General features: G+C 39.6%; 1 protein-coding gene across 21 annotated transcripts in view; it reads right to left on the bottom strand.

Annotated features, from left to right (window-relative positions):
- The window catches only part of ANK3 (ankyrin 3), a 354,155-nt gene that overhangs the window by 189,391 nt on the left and 140,401 nt on the right, over positions 1-24,363 (bottom strand). For 18 of the 21 annotated variants that reach the window (XM_088060033.1, XM_088060038.1, XM_088060042.1 and 15 more), the window contains exon 1: positions 6,215-6,566. The exons of the other annotated variants lie outside the window; for them this stretch is intronic. In XM_088060033.1, coding sequence (XP_087916159.1) covers positions 6,215-6,328 — 114 coding nt within the window. In that variant the 5' untranslated portion in view covers positions 6,329-6,566. Of the gene's footprint in view, positions 1-6,214; positions 6,567-24,363 lie in introns of those variants that run through there. 21 annotated transcript variants of the gene reach the window in all.

Genomic DNA, 24,363 nt, shown 5'->3' with positions numbered 1-24,363 from the left:
AAGGAAATACCACGTTGAATTTCCCTTCCAAGTTACCACATGGTGATCTCGGTAAAAAATATAAAGAGAAGATTATCTCTTCTGTAGTGGTCAGTAATTATCCACCCTGTAGAATACTGGCCAACCAAGCAGAACTCCACAAAAATACCACACCAGGCAATAGACACAAAAAAAAGGGGTTTTTTAAGTGTTATATGAGCCCAAAAATCCACCAGAGATACCAGAGCCTGATATGCAGAATACCTAAAGCTGAAGCCGCAAGGCTGGAGAATGCTCAGCACCTTGAAAACGAGGGCATTCCTTTAACTCACACACACACCGAACTATCCTCTGAAGGTACCTATAGTTTTGGCTTTAAAATACTAGCCTGGGTTAGGTAACTGAAGTGAGGAACAACATGGGGCAGCTGTTGAGCTCATCACCTGGAGTGCCCCCCAGCACATCCCAGTCTAACAGGAAGGGATCATTTTGTTGAGTGCTAAAAGGCCGTAAGAGGTTTCCAGCTGGACAGGAGCACTGGAGCCCATCAAAGCCTGGAGGCCCCGTGCTCTGCCTTCACAAGGCAGCTCTGCACTACTCCCACTCCTCAGCCAGACAGTCCCTGATAGAACTCTAGCAGTGGCCTAAACAGTTGCACAAATTTCTGAATAGCACAAATCCAGCCTTTTATTGTCTGAACTTCAGGCAAATTATGTGATGTGATGTGAGAATACATCAGGCTTTGTCCGAGAAGTAATTTTTTCTTTTTAATACAACTTACAACTCACACTTTATTTTTTCTTTATTTCTTTCCTCTGTCCATAATGTTCCATCACATCCAACAAGAGCCTAATTCTCAGCTCAACTCCTCCCCCCAGCTTCCTGTTCCAGTCAAACTAGGTCTGACTGAATCTAACATTCAATTTTAGCAGGTGCTCAGTCACTTAGTTCCACTAGTTGACAAGTACTTTGGCTCACAGTAACAAATATTTAGTAAGTGCCCAAAGAGAATAGCATCAAAGTTTGTATCACTTATCCTGAAGCCATCAATTCAGGAAAGTTAAGAGCTTGAAATTAGCAGAGTTTTGACTTTTGGCACAGGGTTAAGTATTCATACACTCATGATCATATAAGAATTCCTTTTCTTCTTAAATCACAGTTCACTAACCATCTTTGAACTTTCTTTTGCTTTCAAGAGCATCCCATTTTCCCCTTCCTTCAACTCTCAATTAAAAAAAACAAATCACAAAGCCCCCCAAAAAACCAACCCAGCCTAGGTGGAAAAACCAGAAGGATAAAAGACTCTGTTTTAATACCAACTAGGAGGTAGCAAGAGTATTGATTTACATTGCCTGAGAGTCCAGCTGTAAATCCAGTCATGGAGCTATCTCCCTCTAGCAATGAGGCTGCCCATGGTCCTCCCTCCTCTTGCCTATCCCCTCCCACTTTGGTGTTTTTATATTTATATTTATATTTATATATAATATATTTATATTTATATTTATATATTTATCTTTTAAAATTTTTTTTACAGCTTTTGAGCTGTAAGCATTTGGCACAACACAGGTTATAACCCAAACTGACGTTTGCATAGTGACTAATGGCCATTCCTTGTGACAGCACAACTCTGTGACATCAAGAAGGTGAAAAGGAAAAGGTAAATGTTCTAAACCTTACTAAATAAAAATGTAACAGTGCAAATTTTTTCTGGGTTTATAAACAACAAAGTAATGCTGAGCAGTGCCCACTTCAAATGATGCTGTAATGCTCCCCACACAATACAATGGAATAGTTTAATTCCTTTAGGGGTCATCTTCAAAGAAGGAATTGTTTTTCCAGCTGAATAGAAACACTCTTTCACTACCAAGCTCTATGCTGGTAAGAATTCAGCATTGTTAGTAGATATCCCAGCCACCAGTGCCCCTAAACATCTATCAAAAATACATCTCTATTTCATTAGATTTGCCTCTGACAGAGCACCATGTCCAAAATCCAGGATATGACTGAAATTTTCCTCACACTTAGAAAAGATCACTGACTTATCAATTTTTCTTTCAGACCCTTAATCTACACAATCTTTTCACTTACCATAGGTCATGTCCCCAGATGTCAGAGCAACATCTGCCTGGCTTGTGCTTTAACACAAATGAGTAAAAACAATCGCTTGTACTCAACCTATCCAGATTCTACATTCAAGTTCAACTGTTCAGAAGCCATGACACAGATCTCTAATCAAAATTTGTTTAAAAATAATGAAATTACTTTTTTTAAAAAAAAATATGGGGAATTTTACTTATTATCTGAGTTTAAAGCTTTACCTGGTAACTGGTAGACTTGTTTGCATATGAAAATTGACATTTGTATTAAAACCTTCATATGGCTGAGATCTGTTAAACATTTGACAGCCCTGAGAGAGCTCAGGGGAAAGGAAAAAGTGGGAGTCTCCCAGCAAGGATATGATGATGCCCTCCTGGGGTCCCGCTGCCCCTGGGAGGTGTTCCCAGCTCTGCTACACTGGGCAGCCTAAGACATCTCTCACAGACCCTTGGAGCTGGCAGCAGGGCCCAGCCCAGAAGATGCAAAAGCTTCTGAAAGCCACATGAAGCAGCTGCAACACCTACAGGCTGATCATTCCTGACACAGCATTTCAATTTATTTCCATTAGGAAATTGCAAGGCAATTTTTCCAGTGTACCTGAGAGTTAGTGAAACCTTCAAACACCGTGAGCCTTATGATGAAATTAGCAGGATTTGTGATGTTGATATCAATTACTTTCCCTGCTGCCCACAAGTTTGCAGCAGCAGAGGCTGTGACAGCAACAGCCTTTAATATCTCAGGGACAGCAGCAGCCAGGCTTTGCATTATGAACAAATTATTCCGTGTTCCCAAAAACACAAGAGTTCCTGAGCACTACACACAAATGGAAATCACTTCAGTCCTACTAAATATTGTATAAAACATAAATCATTGACTGTGTGCCAAGACCTGTCCTTCTCTCACGGTATGTACTGAACAGAGAACACAAAAAAATTAAAAAAACCCTTCAGAGATTTCACCATTATTTTAGGAAAGGCACTGACTAAGCAACCAACTTCTGTCCAGACATTATTATAGGATAAACAGTTTCTAGTTTCACAAACCAAATTATGCATGACAGAACTGCACTGACAAGTATTATTTTTAAGAGTGGTTGTCTTGTTTTGTGATACCATTAAAAGCTCAGGTCTGCCCTTGGATGTACTCAAACTATTTTCAGTGTAGGACACTGCACAACCATCCAGAGGCACAACTGTATGAAGCTGTAATATAAACCTGAATAGAACGAAAGGGAAACCTGTATAATGCAGACCCTTCGCTTGCTAGCCCTACTCCTTTCTTTTGCTTGAGTTAAGCCAGTAAGCTCTGAACCTTTCAGAATCTTCAGCAAAGGCCAGGAGTGCCCTGAATGCAAGCAAACAGAAAGAGTGTGGTGGGACCATAGGGCACAGAAGCACAGCCTCTCTACAGAGATAAGCATGGCAATTTGAAAATATCTCACCTTGAAATTAGATGGGATGGGACATAACAGGGTTTTGTTTTGTGTGTTTTTAAAAAGGTCATTTCTTTCATACAAGTCTTGAAGCAGGCCTTCACAGGAATGCTATTACACTGTAAATTGCTTAACCAGTCAAAGCAGTGAAATATTTCCCTTAGACTGCCATCCTCCAACTAAACAGGAACATAAATCAGCATGACTGTTGCTGGTATCATACAAGACTAAGACACTGGCTGATCCCATCCATAAAAGGCTTTACTTTCTAACCATTGGTTGCCTTGGGCTCTTTACTGTATAAATTATCCAGAAACATTAGCATTCTTTTTTTTTCCAATATGATTGGAAGACTCTAATGGATATTTCTGCATACTGCTTAAGCAAAGGGTAAGCTTTGTGCAGTATCATGTGATCAACAAAAAAATCCCCGAATACTGCTTGCTTGTGGGTGGTGCAGAGGAACAAGAACTGACTCACTACTCATAGTGGAAAATTTGGGGGGAAAATCTTTTAAATAGTCAGGAAAGCACAAAATGGCAAACCAAATTATTGGACTTCCTATGCCTTATGTACTGAGTAACAAAACCGTGTCTTTGATATGAGAATGATGCCCAAATGTATGAGAGTTAAGTGAAGCAATTGCTGGGTTTTGCTCCATTCGCCTACTAGAGAGGTCCTCTACATTTCCTAAGAATCTGCAGAGTCCCAAAGAAACTCAGAAAGAAACTGGAATAAACTATCAAATTCCAGTATGACACAAAGGGGTCAGGAGCAGGAAAACCCAAAAAAAGCATTTGGTGGAGCAAAAGCTCTCTATTTTCTCTCATTCTTAAGATGCAGAAATAAAGAAAAAAAGAAAGAAATCCATATATTTAAGATTAACAGGCAGATATTTATCTATGTGCCACTCTAGTTGCTAAGAGATTTCCTCTCTACAGCAGTGTTGTATAAACAATAAAGCATTTTTGTCCACAAAGCAATTGTCTCACCTCACTGAATCAAGAGCCTCTCACTGCCATATCCCTTCTATATTGTTCTAATTCTGCACTGTGAGGAAGCTCCCTTACACAAAGACAGTGCATGGATCTGGTTGGGCATGCTATTGTTAAACTTGAGCATATCAAGTACAACGTGGGCTTCCTGCAGCATGAGTAGATTCAGCTGAGAGACTATACATTTTAGCACACAAGCCATAGGTAAATACAGGCTGAGGGGACAGCTCCTACAATTAATTCCATACTGCTATGGTCATTTTCAGCTGGGAGAAACCCACCCTGACAGCAACATTACAAACCTGCACATAACCTAAACAGCAGCCAAAGAAAATATTACTATTTCAGGCTGGATTCAAACAGCAGTGCCTCAAAATTCACCTCAGAGACAGAAACTTATCATATTACTGTCCTTTAACCTGGAAGATGATTCAGAAGACCTATACATTCACACAGAAAAAAATATGTACAGTGTAGATGGCTGCAGCAAATGTACTGCAGCATATTAAGAATCTCGTAACGTGCTTGCTAGAATAGAAGGCAGTGGGTTTCTCAGTGCTTTTCATTATGTATAGTACTGCCATGGCAGAGAAAAAAGAGAAAAGGGCAGGGAAATGCTGACTCTCGCCCAACCAAAAGATGCACAGCTGTTAGAGGAAATCTACATGTCGTTTAGGAAGCACATGCACCACTTCTCTGAGCATATGAAGATTATCCAATTCCCCCCTTAGGGGATTTCACAAAGGCACACAGAAATACTACATGCCCAGGTTTCTGTAAAGGCAACTAGCTCCTTGATAAGTTCTTGAAAAAATTATCATAAAATACAGCCAAAGACAAGAAATTCTGTCAGGGCCTTATTTCTATGGAGCAGAGTACAAGGTGTCATTTATAAGGACACATCTCCAGAGCTGCCAAGGTAGCTGGCCTCTTTATCTGTCATTATGCCACAAACCATGACTATTTTGCTTTATACCTTAGAGAGAAACAGTAAGCCTGGAATCACACAGAGGCTCCTGACCTGAACAATGAGCAATGCAGTGCCTACTGAATTTTTCAGATCCCAGTTTGCTGAACGGTTTTCTGCAGCTAAGACAAATCTACAGCAGAGAAAACCAGGCTCTGTAATCTCAGCCACGTATTTTCCTAACAAAAGAAAGTTGCTAATAACAGACTGCTACAGCTCAATTCTGTAAAACAGCTCACCATTAAGAAAAAAGAGAAACACTGAAACACCTTATTTCTGTAACATTGTCCCAAAAATGGATGTTTCAGAAGCTAAACATGTGACACAGTCCCAACACAAAGAAAAAAATCTGCCTCTACACACATCCCTTTTAAGTACCTGTATGTAAGACTAAACTATTATGCTGTGCTTTGCTATTAAACCTACAAGAAAGCTCAGCATTAAACCTCACATGATGGTTACAAACTATTTTCAACTCACAGACAGTTTGCATATCACAGTAACATAAGCGGGAAATGAATGCACACCTTCTGCATCATCACTGCAATCAACTAATATCCAATTAAATATTCAATTGTTTTGCAAACCCCACAGCCATGGTTACAAATGATATTTTACAATGTTAACAAATTGCTCCAACAGCTACCAAGTTACAGGCAAGAACAAGCTTTTAATACTTGAATTGCAAGGTAAGAAAATTAAAACAAAAGAATCCTGTTCAGAATTTGGCACAGATCTAGATACCTTTTTCTTCCGATCCCGGGATCTTTTCCTGTGTTTTCTTTTTTTCTCAGTTTCTTCCTCAGCATTTATCTCTAAATCCCTGTTTTTCTTTAACTGTGATGCTGCGTGAGCCATAATGCATTAAAAGTCCTTTACAAGAATGCTCCCTTGTAAAAGGTGATTTCCTCGGGCACCTTTAGCCAGCCCTTACAGCAAATGTTCCGGTGATTGGAAGGAGATCTGTGACCAGAGCCAGAAACACATTCAGGATTCAGAGATCTTGCAGAAGCTTGCAGTCGCTACAAAAACACATAGTTGCAGATTTTTTCCTATACCTTTCTGCACCTAGACCTTTGTATAAGAGTGCAGCCATCGTAATGCATTTAACGTAATGAAAAAGACAGCTGGGACAGAGAAAGCTGTATTATGGCTGTATCCCCTGCCACCAGCTGGAAGTGTCTAAGTGACTCCACAGAAGGGGGAATGCTGAAAAGGAGCGCTTTCTATTAAAAAAATTCCAGAACAATAACATATGCTGCATTGTTTTTTCTTCACTGATCTTCAAGCATGTTTTTAAAACCTATTTAAAAAATGCAGTGTTAGTGTTGTATGTCTCTCAGCTAGTTTTGTATAGTAAGCTATTTAACCTATAATGAAATGGAGCAGCTCCTACTTTAGGTTAACTGCTGATGGTGACAAAAAAATAAAATAAAAATTTCTTTTTACCATGGAGACTCTGACTGCATTATGCAGAAAACAATGCATGCATTGCCATATCTTAACAGTGTGTCCTTTATACCAATTTTTCAATTCCAATACATTTTGTGAGAGAGGATTACAGAAAGCCCTGTTGTATTTTTTCCTTTTTTTTTTTAAAACATACTTATTACAACACATCATACAGAAAGAAAGATGCAATCACACTGGTGTGTGAAACAGGCATTTAATTCATGGGAGATTTTCTGCCAGTGTTCATTTACGTGGTCAGAAAGGGAAATCGGCACTATTTCCATGTAGTTGGAAATGTACTTTTACGCTTTTATGTCAAGACTTGCTTCAATCATCTTACTATTTTTGCCACCTGAGTCCTCAATGACTGCAGCTTTTGAATATTCATTATGGGAGGTAAAATAGCAGCAGTATTAAGGCCTGCAGGAGGATCTTTTACTAGGATGAACACAGAGCAAGCATCTAGTAAATAAAGAATCATATTTTTTTCTTCACAAATATGAACAATCAGCAGCTTGCCTCAAGACTGCTGTTTTTAACCTTTCCCAGTATTCCTAGCAGCATGCTGCACTGTAATGAAGATTAGCATTTTAAAGCAGTCTGATTTCTTTCAGATAAAACCCAATAAGAGTAAAATACACTCCAAGTGTATTTTACATGGTACTAGCATTTCTTTCGAGAAAGAAAAAAAAGGAATATGTTGTAAAAAATTAAGTTAAATTTAAATTTGAACAGCAATTAGCCAAATAAGCCTGAATCTTCCCAGGGAAACATAAAATCCAGAGATGTCTCACATGTTTGTAATTATTCTTCCCCTAAACTTGAGAGACATTTTTTGAATTCAGGTTGCTGAGGCCCATCAAGCAACATGCCTTAGTTTTCACATAACATGGCTAAAAGAAAAACAATCTTTTAAATCTCCAAAACAGAAACTCCTTTGAACACATCATATGTTGTCCAAAGAACAGCACATAGTGCACTGTTTGTCTCCTGTTCACAGGCTAACAAACCAGGTTTTAAAAGTTGTTTACTTTGGAGTGATTTTTAAGAAATGCTCAAGGATGGAGGCCACAGCTGTGTGACCTTAGGGATTTTTATTCCTGATGCAGTAAAACCATGGTTTCTGTGTACATACAAAGCTCCTGTACCTATACACCACCATGTGACTCTCCATACTCCCCCTCCAAAACTGAAAGACTTCTGAAACCTCATATAATGCTGCCTTTGGAAAGCTGTGGGAAGAGGAATGCTGCACTTGGGCAATGCCTGGTTTTGAACCAGAAGCAGTAAACTCCCACTTCTCTATATTTTATAGAGAATTAATAAACACATTTCTAAAGATGCAAAGAGTACACCCCAAGGATGCCCAGAGCATGCTTTGAACTACAAGGCACCACTGCAAGCTGCCAAAGGCCACACTCAGGCAGGCACCAGGATTTTGGCTCAGCTCTTCAAGGAAGCCCAGGGCAGCAGTGAGGAGACTCTGCTGTAGCACAGGAGCCCTACCAGGGAGAGGAGCTGGCCAGGCTGCTGATTTATGGGGGCTGAAGAAAGTACCTCAAGAAGGACAGTGACCTCAAGTTTTGGTGGAAAATGGACGACTGCTTTGTGCCTATTAAAAAAATAAAGGCAAAGAAAAATCACCCAAAGCTTTACTTTCTAGCCTACAAACAGCCTGCATGACCTTGGCAGTTATCCTCTTGGAAGCTCAGATCTTTCTCTGTAAAATAAAGTTGACATTAGTTCCCCTGCCTGACAGAACACAGTTATTAGCACAGAAGTGCTTAGAAAATACAGTAGAACCAGAACTGAAAGTGGATTCAACAAAATTCAAAAGAGTTGGATCCCTCTTATTCCCAGCACATTTCCATCTGGATTTGAAAGACTCAGGAGTCTTTGCCTTAGGAAACCAACTTTATTCAAGCCACAGCTGAAGTGAATGTTGCTGTCATTCACTGCTTGCTGGCTAATCCTGTAATGTCCTATAAACCTTTTAACCATACTAGCCAGTAATTTATGCCTAAATAACCTCATTAAACGAAAATACAATAATGCATTATCAAGTGTTAGGTGTTTAAAACACTTGAAGCATACTTTTAAAAATACTGGCACAGAGAATACCATGCACATATTCAGCTTAAATGCCCAAGTGCCACCTTATGCATAGGTTGCATTTTAAGCAGGTAGAACGCAGCCCAATCTTTTATTAATGAGAATAAATGCTAAGAAATGAAAATAGTAAGTGAACTCACCCAATCCCTTAAGATATGCATAAATAGGAGGATTTTATCTGTCAGCCAGACAGAACTGCTTCATCCCAAGGATCTTTTCAGCTAATTAATCAATTGGACGTAACATGCAGATGTTTTTATTATGTGGATTACAATGCACTACTGCATCCAAACTCCTCTAGAATTAGATTTCAGAAAGAGAAAATGCCTTTTCAAGCTATGGGTCTGAGAAATTATCTTTTAGCTGTGATAAAAAAAAATAAAAATCAACATAAGAAAAAGAAGATCCCTTATAGCTGAGGGAGATTTTGTGTAGCTTATAGGCTGGGATAGTCTCTAACAGCAGAGAGGTTACAAGGAAAGTGTGAGTAAAAGATTCAGACTCCTGTGGAAAAGCAACTGTAAACGTAGAACTGCTTAGGGGAAATGGTGAACTGGCACCATTCACTGGAAGGTGATAGGGCACTGCCAGATGAAAGCTGGCTTTCATGCCAGATATGTCATAACTCACTTCCAGGGAATTGGGTACTGGAAATCTTCATTAAGTGCTTCTTTTAAGACTACAGTAAAATAATTAAGGTATTTGATTTCACCCTTAATTACAGAGTTAATGAAATGACAATGAGTGTTTCAGCACAATCCATAGGGTCCTGATAAAGAATGATAAATTGTATCTTACTTGAACAATGGGAAATTTACACTTTCTGTTAGCACAAGGATAATGTCTACTTAGCTTCATCTACTCACAAAGTCATAATAATGATGTCTGGAAGTAATTTTATCAGCTTTAAGGTGTGTCATTTTGTTTAGTTTAAGATGCTAGTCCCACTGCTAAAACTAGGTTCAAGAGACTGCAAAACAGCATTAGTATGTAACATTCAGATGGATTTGTAAAAAAACACAAAAATTTATAGGAGGAAATGGTGTTCACAATCTAATTACTTAATCAATTCATCAATTGGTCAGTAGCTTATAGGGTGAAGATAGTACTGTCACTTTTACAGTTTTTTAAACAAATTATACAGCATTACCAAAAAAACCCAAAAAACCAAAGATGAGACACTCATGAAAATATTGACTTACTGAGAAAATGCCAAAAAATAGATTTATGAAAACCTGAGGGGCTTTAGGTAAGATGGAACACCACAGAAACATTCAATATTTACAATTTTCAGATCACTATGGATCCAAAAAGGCTTCTAATCACACACAAAGTGCTAGAAGGTCACTATGACAACTTTTACAGGTAAACAAAGTATGTTAAATTTTCCCAAAGATGAAAAGAGCATTACAGGTAGACTAGAAATAGCAGAGAGCAAAGGGAAGGAAAACACATGGAAGAAAGTGAACCAAATTCTTATCAGGCTACTCTTAAATTCTTAATTTCTGAGTTTTCTGGTACAGGACAAAGGCCACTATTGCCCTACCTAGAATTATGTTCAGTAAAGCAATGGAAATGAGAAGGAAAAAAAATAAATAATAACAACGAGACTTACTAGAAATAAAAAAAATACAAAAAAAAAAAAACCAAAAAAAACACCATGAAAATAACATTTTGGGAGAAGACTAGGCAGAAGAAATCTAAAAAGAAAACCAAATTATTTGTGAAAATGGGTTAACCATATAAAAGCTTTCTAATGAGTCTTTTAAGGCTGTTACACTAGCAGGCGTTGTGTCTCAAAATCAAACAAACAAAACCAAACAAGACTAAAAGTTTATTTAACATCTAGTTTTACTTTTTAGCTCCTGTTCACACATTTGATGTTCAGGATAGGATGGACTCATCTCCAAACATGCGGAAGATCAAGGTCTCTAAGCAGCAAATGAATGGAAAATAAGAAACATTAAGGCTTGCTTGGCTCTTCTATGTTGTTGCATTGAGTTTCTCCCACTACCCTGCTTCTTCTAGAAGAATTCTATTTTGGCAATAACAATCCTATAGAAACTGGGGAAACATGACAGTCAGAAAGGGACGTATGCTCTACACTAAAGAGTAGGAAAATACTTCAATTTCATTTTACACCACTTATAAAGTGCTAACCCCTTACCTTCTCTGAATTTATAAAATTTGAAATTGTACTGAATTATGTTCTGTTTCTTACTTCTATAGGGCACAAGAGTTAAAAAATGCTTTGGAAATGACATAAATTCAGGGATGCAGTAATAAAGGCCAGAGGCTTACTACTTCTTAAATGACCGTTCTTAAACTTCCTGCTGGAAATTTAAATAGAAATTATAACAATCGTAAAAACAAAAACAAGAAAAACAAAAACCCATGCCCAAACAAACTAGCACAACAATAAAAATCAAAATTAAATAAATAAAATATAAACTAAATAAACTAAATAAACTAAACTAAATAAACTAAATAAACTAACTAAAAAATAAACCAAACCACTCCAAAAACTCTCAAACCCTCCCTAAAACATCCACACAGAAAACAATCATGGAATATGCATTTCACTAAGCCCTCTCCAGACACATCACCTGTCTTCTGAGCTGAAACAAGAACAAAGCAGCAGCCACTTTTGAGCTCATAGAATGAAGTGCAAAACTACTATTTCTCTGTGCAAGGATGACACATTTTGGCTTAACTGATGAAATTACACCTTCTGTGGTCCAGCTTACTCAGAGTATGGGGTTGGTTGCCATGTTTGTGAATTTTAACTTCAAGCTGGAGGCATGACTTTTAAAGAAAACTGCTATAAGTTCTTGTTTGCCCCTAAGACTTGCACTGTAAATCTGACAGTTCAAAAGCTGGTTCAAGGCTCACTCAGCCCATGGCTTCAGGGGCAGAGGAAAAGGGGAAATAAATATTCAGCTGTCCCAGGCCACCATGCAAACATGGTAAATCCTCCTGCAAACAAATTGGGAGAGGGGATCAATGTGATCATGCACCGGCATAGGAGAAAGGACTTCAGAAGACTGAAGAACACTCAGGACTAGAGATCGCCAGCCCTGACTTTCAAAACAGGGTGATTTTGTTTGAGGCCTACACAGAGAAAGGGAGCTCACAGTGACAAATTAGTATTAACTCTTCTGTGAAGATGGTGTAAAGAGTTTCATCTCTGACTCATAACCAACTAAGGAAAAGGTACTGATGTATCTTATTTATAGAGGCAAACTAATTGCAAGATAAATTTTGTGGGGGTTTGTGGATGGAACTGCCGAGCAGCCTAGGAAATTTATTCAATGCAAGGCATAGTGGTAAGAGAAAGATATGTAACCTCTAAATTGTTGCAGAGCAAACACACCAAAAACTTTCTTCCCATTCGTCTTCTGTCAAGAATAATATTGCTAAACCCCTATATTTATTGGGAACCACTGAAAGTGCAACAAGCATGCACTTTTAAAAAATTGTTTTTCTATCTTTTTCCCCTGCAATTCAAAGACCACACTACAGCCTGGTCTGAAACTCCCATGTAGAGTGTCAGTGTCTTAGGGATGCTGACAAAGAACGCTAGGAAATGGCATTAAACTGGTTGCACACATCTGAAGGGGTAAAACTTACATCCCAAACTGACACTAGATCACAGTGACACAGTTTTCAACCCTCCCTTGGAACTACTTAGTGGTATTCTGAAACTGTATATTCAGAATATTAACTTCCCTCAGATTCCTACCTCTATCATTTCTCTCTGCATAGTTCACCACTACATAGTTCACTACTGCAAGCCACAGTAGGGTGACCAGAAGGTCAGCTGAATGGTGCTACAGGGCACCAAACTGAGTTTTGGTCCGAAAATTTTGTTAGATGTGCCTGCAAATGACACTAACAGACAGGAAAAGCTATTCCTGTATATATAGGAATAAGTGCAAAAGCAAGTTTGGTATCAAGTTTTGCATTTCCACATGCTGAACTTGAACGCTGTCTGTAATAGGAGGATCAATCCCATCCTGGTGAGCTTCAAAAAGAGAAACATACAATGCCATTCATCAGGATCTTATGATTCAGCTGCAAACTTCACTCAGAGTGGTCAGTTAATCACTGCTGCATCTATTAACTTCTGCTCCAACACATGAAAGCAATCTGCTCACACATCCAGTGAACACTGAGCCTGAGCTGGGGTTTCGTCCAGTACAAGGAAAGCGGGTATCAAGGAGGTGACTCCCAGAAGCTCCTCTGCCAGGTCATACAGTCCTCAAACAGACACAAAACGAGTTATTCCCTGTTCATCTCAGATGGAAAACTCCCTGTCTCAGAGTGGTTTAAAAATAACCCAAAAACAGCAGCAGAAAATGTCTTTGTGGTATTTCAAGTTTCTCAGCATCAAGTCCCCCCGCCTGCTGTCTCTTTTTTGGAGCAGTTGCAGTCTCATAAAAGCTACACAAAAAGCTTTTATTAAAAACCACTGCAGAACCTGCAAAGGTGCCAGGAAGTGAATGTGCTTAAGCAAATGAAGCTACCAAATAGAGTGGGATGGCATCAGTCACAAATAGATGCAACACCTTTGCCTGCAGTTAGTAGACCACTTTTCAGTACCCTTTAGTATTCTTTCATTTTCACAAGTTTTGAGTCAGAAGTATACACTTTAGGCTAAAAGGAATTTTGAAAAGTGAGCCTTTCCATAAATGATTGCACAATGTGTATCCAGGGCCTCTCTGCTTTAGCAAGACGCTGCAATCATGAAAATAGCATTTAACCTTCCCTACCATTCCCTTCCAAAAGGAAGAGTACTTTTAACTTTGGACAAAGTTTTTATCACCTTCTGAAATGGGTTATTCCTCTCACCCACTGCCAACAGTAGGGAGCTGCACTGAATGACCCAGTGCCCTCATATTTTCCTGTAGCCAAGCTCTGCACATTATGGGCAGCTTACTTGTTTTATATTATGAAATAAAAAGTTGCTAAGTGTAAGAAAGGACTCATCTACAAAGGTCACAAGAAAAGCTCTTTGAAGTTGCCAGCATTTCTCAGTTGCCCCAAGACTTCCAGCTGTATAACTTCTTTGTTTAACTTTTTGGTGCAAAAATGCAGAAATTATAAGAAAGGAAGAAAAACATCTGCTTGGCTTGTTTGTAGGTTAGGTGGGGTTTTTTTTTGCTTTTTTAATTTCCCTGAACTACTTGGACATGGTACATGTGAGCCAACGAGGAGAGATGCAGTTTCTCCCTGGTCACTGCACATTTGAGGGCTGGACCAAGGCTCCCTCAGCAAGTAGAGGATATATTTACTCTGACTTTCATTGTAGACTTCCCACTTTAGCCAAACTAAGTGCAGAATTTTCAGTGAAGACACTAGTCCCTGCCAGTATACACACAATTTCTTAACCTTTAAGGAAACATTTGAAAAGATAATATAAAAGCAAAAAAGAAACCTCCAACCCACTCCAGCATAAGAAACTCATTTAATTAGATTCTTTAATTATTCATTATACCTTTTCCTATGTTGAAATGACCATCTTTGCCTCATTCCCAAAGGATTGTCTCCATAATTAAGTCAGGGAATCATTAAAATCTCAACATGCTTCCTTGAGTGAGATTTTAGTGCTTTAAGTGTTATGCAAACTTCATGCAGCAGTAAGCTGACTTTTATAGGAAAAAAAATGCAAAAAAAAGCAGAATCATTAGCGATCAATAACGAGGCAGAAGGGTATCAAATGCATATTTTTCAGGTTAAATTTTTCTCACTTTCTCTGAAGTCAATTCATATACCAGTCATAAAATCTACAAGTTTACACTTAAAACATTTGTATATGAAAATTCTCAGTTTCCTTAAAATAACAAACAGTATTATAAAAACCCCCTCAAGGTAATTTTAGAAACAGAGATGTAATTTTTACCTCAAAAAAGAAAACCCCACCAAAACCTAAAAATCACAAACCAAACAACAAAGTCCAGCTATTAGTACTTTGATACTAAAATCCTGCTGGAAGAAACCCTTGGAGCATGAAAGGTAACTATAAAAGATTCATTAAAAAAAATAAAAATCACTGCCACTAAAAAAAAGTTAGAAATGTTTTGTTTCTTCATAAATTTCACATAAAGCTATTAATATTCACAGGAGGCCAAGTTCTTTCTTGGCCTAGCAAGATAAGTGGACATTTGAAAAAACTCACTTACCTGTATAAATATAATTATCACAGAATAGGTGCACTGATGTGATGCCTGAAAGCCCAGGTAACATTAGTGCCCTATTCAGAACAATGAAATGTGGCAATTCCTACCTAAATCTGCCTGTAAGCTGAACACACTACAAAGGGGGTGGGAGGGAACATATCCCTCCTACTTTAAAGGTGGTGACTGCAAACAGCAGAGGATGATGTTGGAGGGGGAATTGTTTAGTTTGTAATGCATGGCAAAAAACATACATCAACACAAGTTTATGCACCGTGGATGTAAACATGAAAGTAACACCCTGGAAGACACAGGAAAGAAATCTTTCTCTCCTACACAGCTTTGCTGGGGTCTCATCTGGAACACTGTGTCCTATTTCAGGCACTAAATTTCTAGGAAAAAGTTGTCAGCTGGAGATGTGAAGAATTTATTGCTTTAACTCTGAAATCGCTCTTCTTTGGAAAACAACCCTGAATGCTTCCCTGAATCTGTGGTTAGTAATAAATAGCTTTGGATGTGCATATCCATACACTTCTAGCAAAGACAAATACTGGCCAGCCCTGAACCTTGCTCATTTGCCTGTCTCCCCTCACCAGCCTTCCTGGCTTTTCCTTTATCCCCCAAAATATGCAAACCCAGATGACTGGAGGCAAACCTACATAAAAATGAAATATTACTCTTTTTCCATTTTTAAAATTTTTAAAATTTCTGTTCTTGTGATTTGTTTTATTTTAAACTAGTTTATGGAGGGGCTGAGAAGGAGGAATGATGCAGGGAAATTCTCTTCAGGGATAAGGCATTGTTCACCTTTTAAAGATAGAATAAATTTTGACTAAAATCTTTAGCAAACCTAAACTTCAAATAATCAATACTTCACATAGCATAACAGAACATACAAGAGTTGTTGCCCAGAACAGCTCCAAGGGTAATAAAATGAGTGTTAACAACAAGGGTACATAACAACAGTAACTCCATGCAGTTCATGCTAGGATATGGGAATTAGATGTTTTTTGATGTTCTGGATTTGGTTTTGGGGGCTTTTTATGAAACTTCCTGGAAAACAGGCAGGATAGCAAAAGACTGCTGAAGACCAAATTATTACCAAACTTAAAAGAAAAGGGTTGGGAAAGAAAACTAAAAAAAAACAGGAGATAATAAAATTGTACACTGGTCTGGTTAAACTTTCAGCCCTAGAGATCTCCTGTATCTGAATCTGTGACCGTCTGGAAGTTATTGAGATGAACTGCAATCATATCTGGATTTATCAAGAGGAAACTGTATAAAATTAATTTAATTATATTTTATAGAATGGTGACAAGCACTGAAGACTGGAGAAAAGCAACACTTGTACCTGACGTTCTCACAAGCAAGGTAAGGAACTTAGTCTTGATGAAAAAATTGTTAGATTAATCCAAGAGGGATCTGGTAACTGAACTCGTGAACAACATGTTAACATTAATTGTCTAAAAGGATGGATGTTCTGCAAATGTCTGTCCTGGATTTGCTTCTCTACAATTTTTAATTAATGATTTGGGCAATAAGAAAAGTTTATTACCAATGCAAACATGAAATTACAAGAAGCATATGCATGTTAAAGAGTGAAACTTTAGACCAAAATGATTAGTAAGACCAGAGGAATGGTGTGGGGGAAAAAACCCCAATCAAAACAGATGGATTTCAGTGAAAATAAGGAAGAAAATTTTTTTTCACATGCTAGAGAGCAAGTAAGGACTGTTTTTCAGCAGGGAATTGTCCGCAGGGTATAAAATCTTGCAGGTTCAATGCAGGACAACAGACAAGCATCAGACTGCAGAAGGTACAACCTGCACAGTGAAATCACCTTTCTCTTCTATTTAGTATATGTAAAGCCACAGGTATGTTGTGACTGACTTCTGCTAGTGTGCTGCCAGGAAGATAGGAGTATTTGGGAAACAACAAAAGCAATCAGAAGGCTGTAAAACCCATCCTCTTTTTGCCCAAAGAAGACTGATTGAACGTGGCAACAGTCCTCAAATCCATCAAAACCTGGCAAAATGCAGAAGAAAATAGTCTGCTCTCCACCATTACTATGGATAGTAACAGGAGTAGAAAGTTCCTATTGCAGCAACCAGATTTGGGTGAGATACTATGAGAATTTTTAACAATAAGGAAACTCTGCAACAGCATGCAAGGGACCAGAATGGAAACTTTATAACTTACCTTTGTAAAATACATATTAGGATCCACTTGGTCATTCTTACATCTGTGCTACTTGTGACCATACTATGGGTACTGTACCACGAGCTATCCCAGCTTCCAAATGCCTGTTCTTAATTCAACCTTACTGAGACAGTGCAAAACTATTTTATTGATTTCAGTGTTGTATACTTTAGTAGGGTTGACAGCTAGAAATATATTTTCTTAATGTGGAAATCTATGACCATTAGTTTCACATTGTCAGAAGCAGACCTCCAAATGACGGTCCAAATTCAAAGAGAACAGTGATGTGTTTGAATTATTCTGGCAAGTCTGAAAGTCTTAAAAAGGTATTTCTCTATGTATCAAAACTAGAATTTTAAAAATCTACTTTTATTCCATAAGTCTAAAAAGTACAAGGAATTAAACACAATAAACTGCATAGAACTATAGAGTATGCTGAGAAGTCTGCTCTAAATTACATGCACATAAATGAACTCTAAAGAAAATGCAGTTGAAGATCCTTAGGCCAGTGAGGATGAGCACAGCAAGCTTGCTACCCTGGTCTTCAGGAGAGCAGGCTTTGGCCCCTTCAGGGATCTGCCTGGTAGAGCACTGTGGGATAAAGCCTTCAGAGGGAAGAAGGACCCAGGAAAGCTAGTTGATATTCAGGGATCACCTCCTCCAAGCTCAGAAGCAATGCCTCCCAACAAGAAGAAGCCAGGCAAAAACATCAGGAGGTCTAAATGGATAAACAAGGAGTTCCTGGATTAAGTCAAACACAAAAACAAAACCTAGAGAGAGTGGACTCAAGGACAGGTGGCCTGGGAAGGATACAGAGAAATTGTTCAAGCAGACAGGGATCAGGTTAGGAAATTTAAAGCCCTAATAGAATTAAGCCTGGCCAGGAACATCAAGTGCAACAGGAAAAGCCTCTATAGGTATGTTGGTGATAAAAGGAAGTCTTAGGAAAATGTGGATCTTCCCTGGAAGGAAAAAGGAAATCAGGTTACCCATGGTATGGAGAAGACTGAGGTACTCAAAAAGGTTTTTGTCTCACCCTTCACCAACAAATACTCCAGCTGCACTGCATGAGTCCCAGGAGGCAAAGGGAGGGACTGGGAGAATGAGGGACTGCCCACTACAGGAAAAGATCTTGTCTGAGATCATCTGAGGAACCTGAAGCTGCACAAGTCCACAGGACCTGATGGGATGCAATTACAGGTCCTGAGGGAACTGGCAGCTGAAGTTCCTAAGCAATTATCCATCATGATCAAGAACTTGTGGTAGGCTGGTGAAGTTTCACTGACTGGAAAAGGGAGGCATAACCCTTATTTTTTGAATGGAAGACCCAGGGAACTATAAGGAACCCATCAGCCTCATATCAGTGCCTGCCATGAAGAAAGGTCAGAGCAAGATGATCTTTAAGGAGGTTCATTCCAGCCCAACCCAAAGCATTTTATAATCCTATGGAGTCCTAGGCACCAATTTTTCCTTCCACATTAAGATGCTCTATTTTGCAGCACACACAAAATCAAGACTTCACATGGATTCTTTAGGGAAACTGACACATTTTTGGTATTAACTTACAAAACCCACTACAAAAAATTACAACTATTTAGAGAAATCAGAGTAATTGATAACGCATCTTTCTAACGATATATTACATTGCTTATAAAAGCAGCAAAAATATTAAACTTTATTTTTAGCCCTAGGGCTGCTTTCTAGAGTAACAATGTATATTCTGAAGGGTATTCACAGGCTGTATAAAGACAGACTGACAAATGTTCAAGTTACAGAGGCCACAATCCAGTACAATTGCAGTTTGAGTAGCAGCGTAGTTTGGCAGAGGCTACAGACACAGTGATAATGAAAATCAAATTTTGGACTACATCACAAGAACTGTGTTTGTGAACAGCAAATGAACAACTTACATACTATTCAGAATAAAAAAAAAATAAAAAAAAAAAAAAAAAGAGAAGCACTAATCAGAATCAGCCAGTTTTCACAGGCTCCCACTGTGTAGGCTGAATAATTGTCTCATCATGATAATAGCCTTTATGATAACCATGATCTCACCAGTGCACTCAAAGATCCAAAATGCTGCTGGTACTCTCACACCCACCACAAGGCACACTCGCTCTTTACATTTGAAGAAAATCCTACTCTGCAGCTCCAGCTCTTGGCTGTTAATACAGGTAGGGTGTAACCTTGTTATTTTTTATGCCTTTGCCTTAAAGCCACTCAACTGATAGATTCCCTTTGCAGACAAAATAGCACAGATAAGAACTCCTATTGTTATGAAGACATGTCCCATTCTGCCATTAATTCAAAACAAATAACAGAGTTATCAGCAGTAATAAACAACTAGCAGTATGCACCCGTTACATAAAATAAAAATTCAGATGTAATTTTATGTTCTAGCTCATTTTCTCCATTTAATTTCTACTTCACAAAGGTAGCAGGTTACAGTCTATTTTGTGCTGGGACCAGGACATAAAACATGCCTTTTGCTACCACTTCCCCTGTCCTCCTCTCTTACTGGAGGCCTGGCGCCATCTGGTTTTAAGCATAGTTACACTGTTTCTTCTGAGTTAGCAAAGTAGTGAACATTAACATCAGCCACAGGTCTGGTTAAGCATGTAAACTTGGGAAAAAAGGAAGGGAACATTCATCAGTGTTCCATTAACAACACTCATGGAAAAACCCAAGGTACGAAAAAGAACTCTTTTCACTCAGATAAGAGATTTCCACTCCTGATGGACAGGCAGGAAGAGCACTTGCTGCACTGCACTTACTCTGTATACTGACACATGAGTTGTCACCGTCTCTCCTGGAAAGGACAGAATCTTCTTCCCCCTGACAAAGGTATGACAAGTAGTTCACCCACAGAACTGAAGCATCTCTCTATTTGCCTTAGTAAGATATTAATACATTTTGTGGTGAAGCGACTGGGTTCACACACAAGGATAGATCAAGGGAGAGAGAAGCAATTGCAACAACTTAAAAGTGCCAGCCAAGATTTATCATCAGTACAAACTAGTGTCAGGGAAGGCTGTGGACTGCTTCCAGCTGGATTTCTACCCTACAGACTCCTCCAGTCTCATTCCCACCTATTTTAAGCACTGGATACACAGTGTGACCCTCCAAAATTTCACAAAAATATGTCTATCCTTTTTAATTTTCACAGCACTTGAGGTCTCAACAGTCCCAGCCTCAGTGCAGAAGAGAACAGCTGCCACAGTACCAGTGTGTGCCAGTTCCTGGAATGCTGCTGAAGCCAGCACCGGGCCAGCCTGACCTCCCTGACAAAGCCTGGCTACTGCTGTATATGGGAAAAAAGAAAAACTCTTGCAGTTTGTTGTCATGCTGTCTGGAGTAGGGACTGGCCTTCCAGAACATGAAAGATATGAATAGAAACCTCTCTGAAGGACTCGCTTTTATTCCTAAGAAAAAATAAATCATTGTGCCATGAATGGCATACTCAGTCTGATGTGAATGTGAATTTAGTCCACCTGTACCACAGGAAAACTGAAATCCTGCATAAAGTCTCAAATTCAAACAAGCTGCTCCCTGAAAAGCAGAGCTAATTAAGTCTGGTTTTCCATATCCCAGTGGATGACGTGTCTCCACAGTACTCATTGCACAACAGCTTTAGGTGCCCACTGTTTCCTTCAGGCTCCTGCCACAGCTCCCCTGCCAGCCCCTTCCAGCCCTTCCCTGCGTGCCAGTGTCTCCACCCTCATCGTGCCTCAAGGTCCTTGCCCACATCACTAAACCACCACAGCATCCTGTCCTCTGACATGTTCCCTATGGCTCTCAAAATGCCTTTCATGATTGTGTAGTCTTACATTTCCTCAGAAAACAAGTTAAATTGCACACACGCAAAACTGAAAAACTGAAGCACTGTGGAAGTCTCTAGGCACTTTCTTACAAAATGTAGGAAGAACAAGCTCTGTACTTCAATATCTCCCCACCACAAAGCACAATGACAGAAACATTGGATAGAGTTTGTAAAATAACGGCTCTCTGCACTTTTAAAATTTTACTTAAAATTAATTAGCCCAGTAATAGGTAAACAGGAAGATGAATTTTAAATTTCGTGCTTGGGTAATTTTCAAGGCATCTAGAAAAGATCACAGTAAGTAAGGCTGAAGGCCTAAATGTTCTCCTTCAGCTGGCAGATTTTTGGACAGATCTTCATTCTTTCAGTGGGACAACTTCTAGAGCTTGAGGCTTTTAAAAATGAAAAAAACTTGCATGTTGACAAAACTGCAAAGGCCCAAAGGGGATTTTGAAGTCAAAACCTACAGAGATTCAGAATAATGCAATCTGTCTTGTACAGGAAAAAACCAATTTACTGATACAGTAAATATTAGTAGATAATATAAAGAACCTGATAAGAAAAATTAAGCCTACCTACAAAGGGCACTCCCTCCATGTTCCACTGCTCTCCAAATGGAAGTTGTAGAAACAGAGATTATTACTGCCAAAAGTACATCAGCAAAAAGTGCAACAATGTCAGTTAAGTCAAATGAAGCAAGATTTATCAACCAGAACCAGTAAGACATCTCTGGCTGCCTGACTCACAAGAGGAAAATAATAATGGGGAGGGAAGGGAAGGGAAGGGAAGGGAAGGGAAGGGAAGGGAAGGGAAGGGAAGGTGCGGGAAGGGAAGGTGCGGGAAGGGAAGGTGCGGGAAGGGAAGGGAAGGGAAGGGAAGGGAAGGGAAGGGAAGGGAAGGGAAGGGAAGGTGCGGGAAGGGAAGGGAAGGGAAGGGAAGGGAAGGGAAGGGAAGGGAAGGGAAGGGAAGGGAAGGGAAGGGAAGGGAAGGGAAGGGAAGGGAAGGGAAGGGAAGGGAAGGGAAGGGAAGGGAAGGGAAGGGAAGGGAAGGGAAGGGAAGGGAAGGGAAGGGAAGGGAAGGGAAGGGAAGGGAAGGGAAGGGAAGGGAAGGATGGTGAATGGAAGGGAAGGGAAGGGAAGGGAAGGGAAGGGAAGGGAAGGGAAGGGAAGGGAAGGGAAGGGAAGGGAAGGGAAGGGAAGGGAAGGGAAGGGAAGGGAAGGGAAGGGAAGGTGCGGGAAGGGAAGGTGCGGGAAGGGAAGGTGCGGGAAGGGAAGGTGCGGGAAGGGAAGGGAAGGTGCGGGAAGGGAAGGGAAGGGAAGGGAAGGGAAGGGAAGGGAAGGGAAGGGAAGGGAAGGGAAGGGAAGGGAAGGGAAGGGAAGGGAAGGGAAGGGAAGGGAAGGGAAGGGAAGGGGAGGGAGGGGAGGGGAAGGGAGGGGGGGGGAAGGGAAGGGAAGGGATGGGGAGATGAGGGAAGGGAAGGGGAGGGAAGGGGGGGGAAGGGAAAGGAGGAGAAGGGAAGGGATGGGAAGGGAACGGAAGGGAAGGGAAGGGAAGGGGAAGGGAAGGGAAGGGAAGGGAAGGAAGGGAAGGGAAGGGAAGGGAAGGGAAGGGAAGGGAAGGGAAGGGAAGGGAAGGGAAGGGAAGGGACCAGAGACACCATTGTGAAAAGGTGTACTATTTAAAGAATCTTTAAAGCTGCACAGTGGAGGGTACTGAATAAGTTTGGTGGGTTTTTTTTTTTTCCTTTTTTAAGCTCCAAGCAGAAATCAAAGGTGTTCTTCACTGTTGTTATCAAGTCTGCTGAGGAAAACATCAGACTCATAGACCCAGATGTGGTGAGTAGGCACCCAAAGTCTATTGATCAGATTATTGAATTTAGGTGTTTTTAAAATTATAGATGAGGACACATTTTATTACCACAGCAATCTGACCCAACAACAAAAACCTAAAATTCTCCAGAACTTTCATTTCCAAAGCACCAAAATACTTTTTTCCTTCATATTTCCTAGCATTGAAAATAATTTGCTAGGGAAAAACGTATTTCCCAAAGCCATGCTTCTCTGGACAGCTTTATTAACCTTATGCAAAAATCTGGTGACTGAAAGAATTGGGGATTTGGAGAACTGTTTAAAAATTTGGACCATTAACATTATCAACATCACAAAAAAAAATAAATCAATTACTTAATTAATATCCTTTCCACAACAAATGGTTTTGATAAGCAGCAAATTTTGAGGCCTGGGCTATCTCTTTGTGCATAAACTAGACCCTTAAATCAAGGGAGAGAAAGAAATAGCTAGATAGCACTTTTATCCAAAATTCCTTTCCAAGAAAGGAAATAGGAGACATGTTTACATGGTTTAAATTCCATCTACATGCCCATACCTAATGTGTCCTTCCCTTCAGAAAGGCCTGGCCAGGAAACCACACTATGTTCAGGGACTTGAAACAGAATTTTGCCTCTCTGAAAATTACCTTTTGTCCATTTCTACTTAACTTGAAGTGTATAAGCTACAATAAATGCAAAAACGTCGGGGTTTGAGGCCGAAGTGGGATTTTGGTTATACTGGAGAGGATCCAGCAAGACCAGGGTTGAAGAACAGTAAGCCAGAAAAGACAAACCTAAGTATACTTGCTGCCACCTGGCAGGTCTAAGATTAGGACCAGAGGTAATAAAAAAAAACTTTTCTAGGATCCTATGGGAGTCTTGCAGGAAAAATTGAGAAGGACCATCATGGGCATAAGAAAGCAGGTATTCCTTTTTTACTCTCCATTTGTCTAAAAGGGATGGCAGCCTCTAGTATTCTGCAGGGAAAGGAAGCCTGATGTTGATGCAGGGCTTTGGCTCACATGTCTGAGAACAACTTCAAGGCCTGTGGTTATGAAGGCTTGTGTGAACTGACACCTGGTGGCTACAAAGAGACAGATATGACTATACAGAAATAGGCAGGCAATAAGCTCTGGGACTCAGGAGCTGCTGCTAGAAGCACAGACATTTTCTGTATTCACACCCATACAGCAGAAAGTTCCACAATTTAACTATACCTTGCACATGGAAATGCTATTTCCTTTAAACTGTATAAAAACACCAGTGATTCATTCCTGCCCATTTTCTCCACATCAGACACAATTTT

The sequence above is a fragment of the Pseudopodoces humilis genome, chromosome 9 (assembly GCF_049639895.1).
Source record: "Pseudopodoces humilis isolate 2021_Gansu_Grassland_sample_001 chromosome 9, ASM4963989v1, whole genome shotgun sequence".
NCBI lineage: Eukaryota > Metazoa > Chordata > Aves > Passeriformes > Paridae > Pseudopodoces > Pseudopodoces humilis.
The sequence above is the reverse complement of the archived record's forward strand: the minus strand, read 5'-3'. Positions and strand labels throughout refer to the sequence as shown.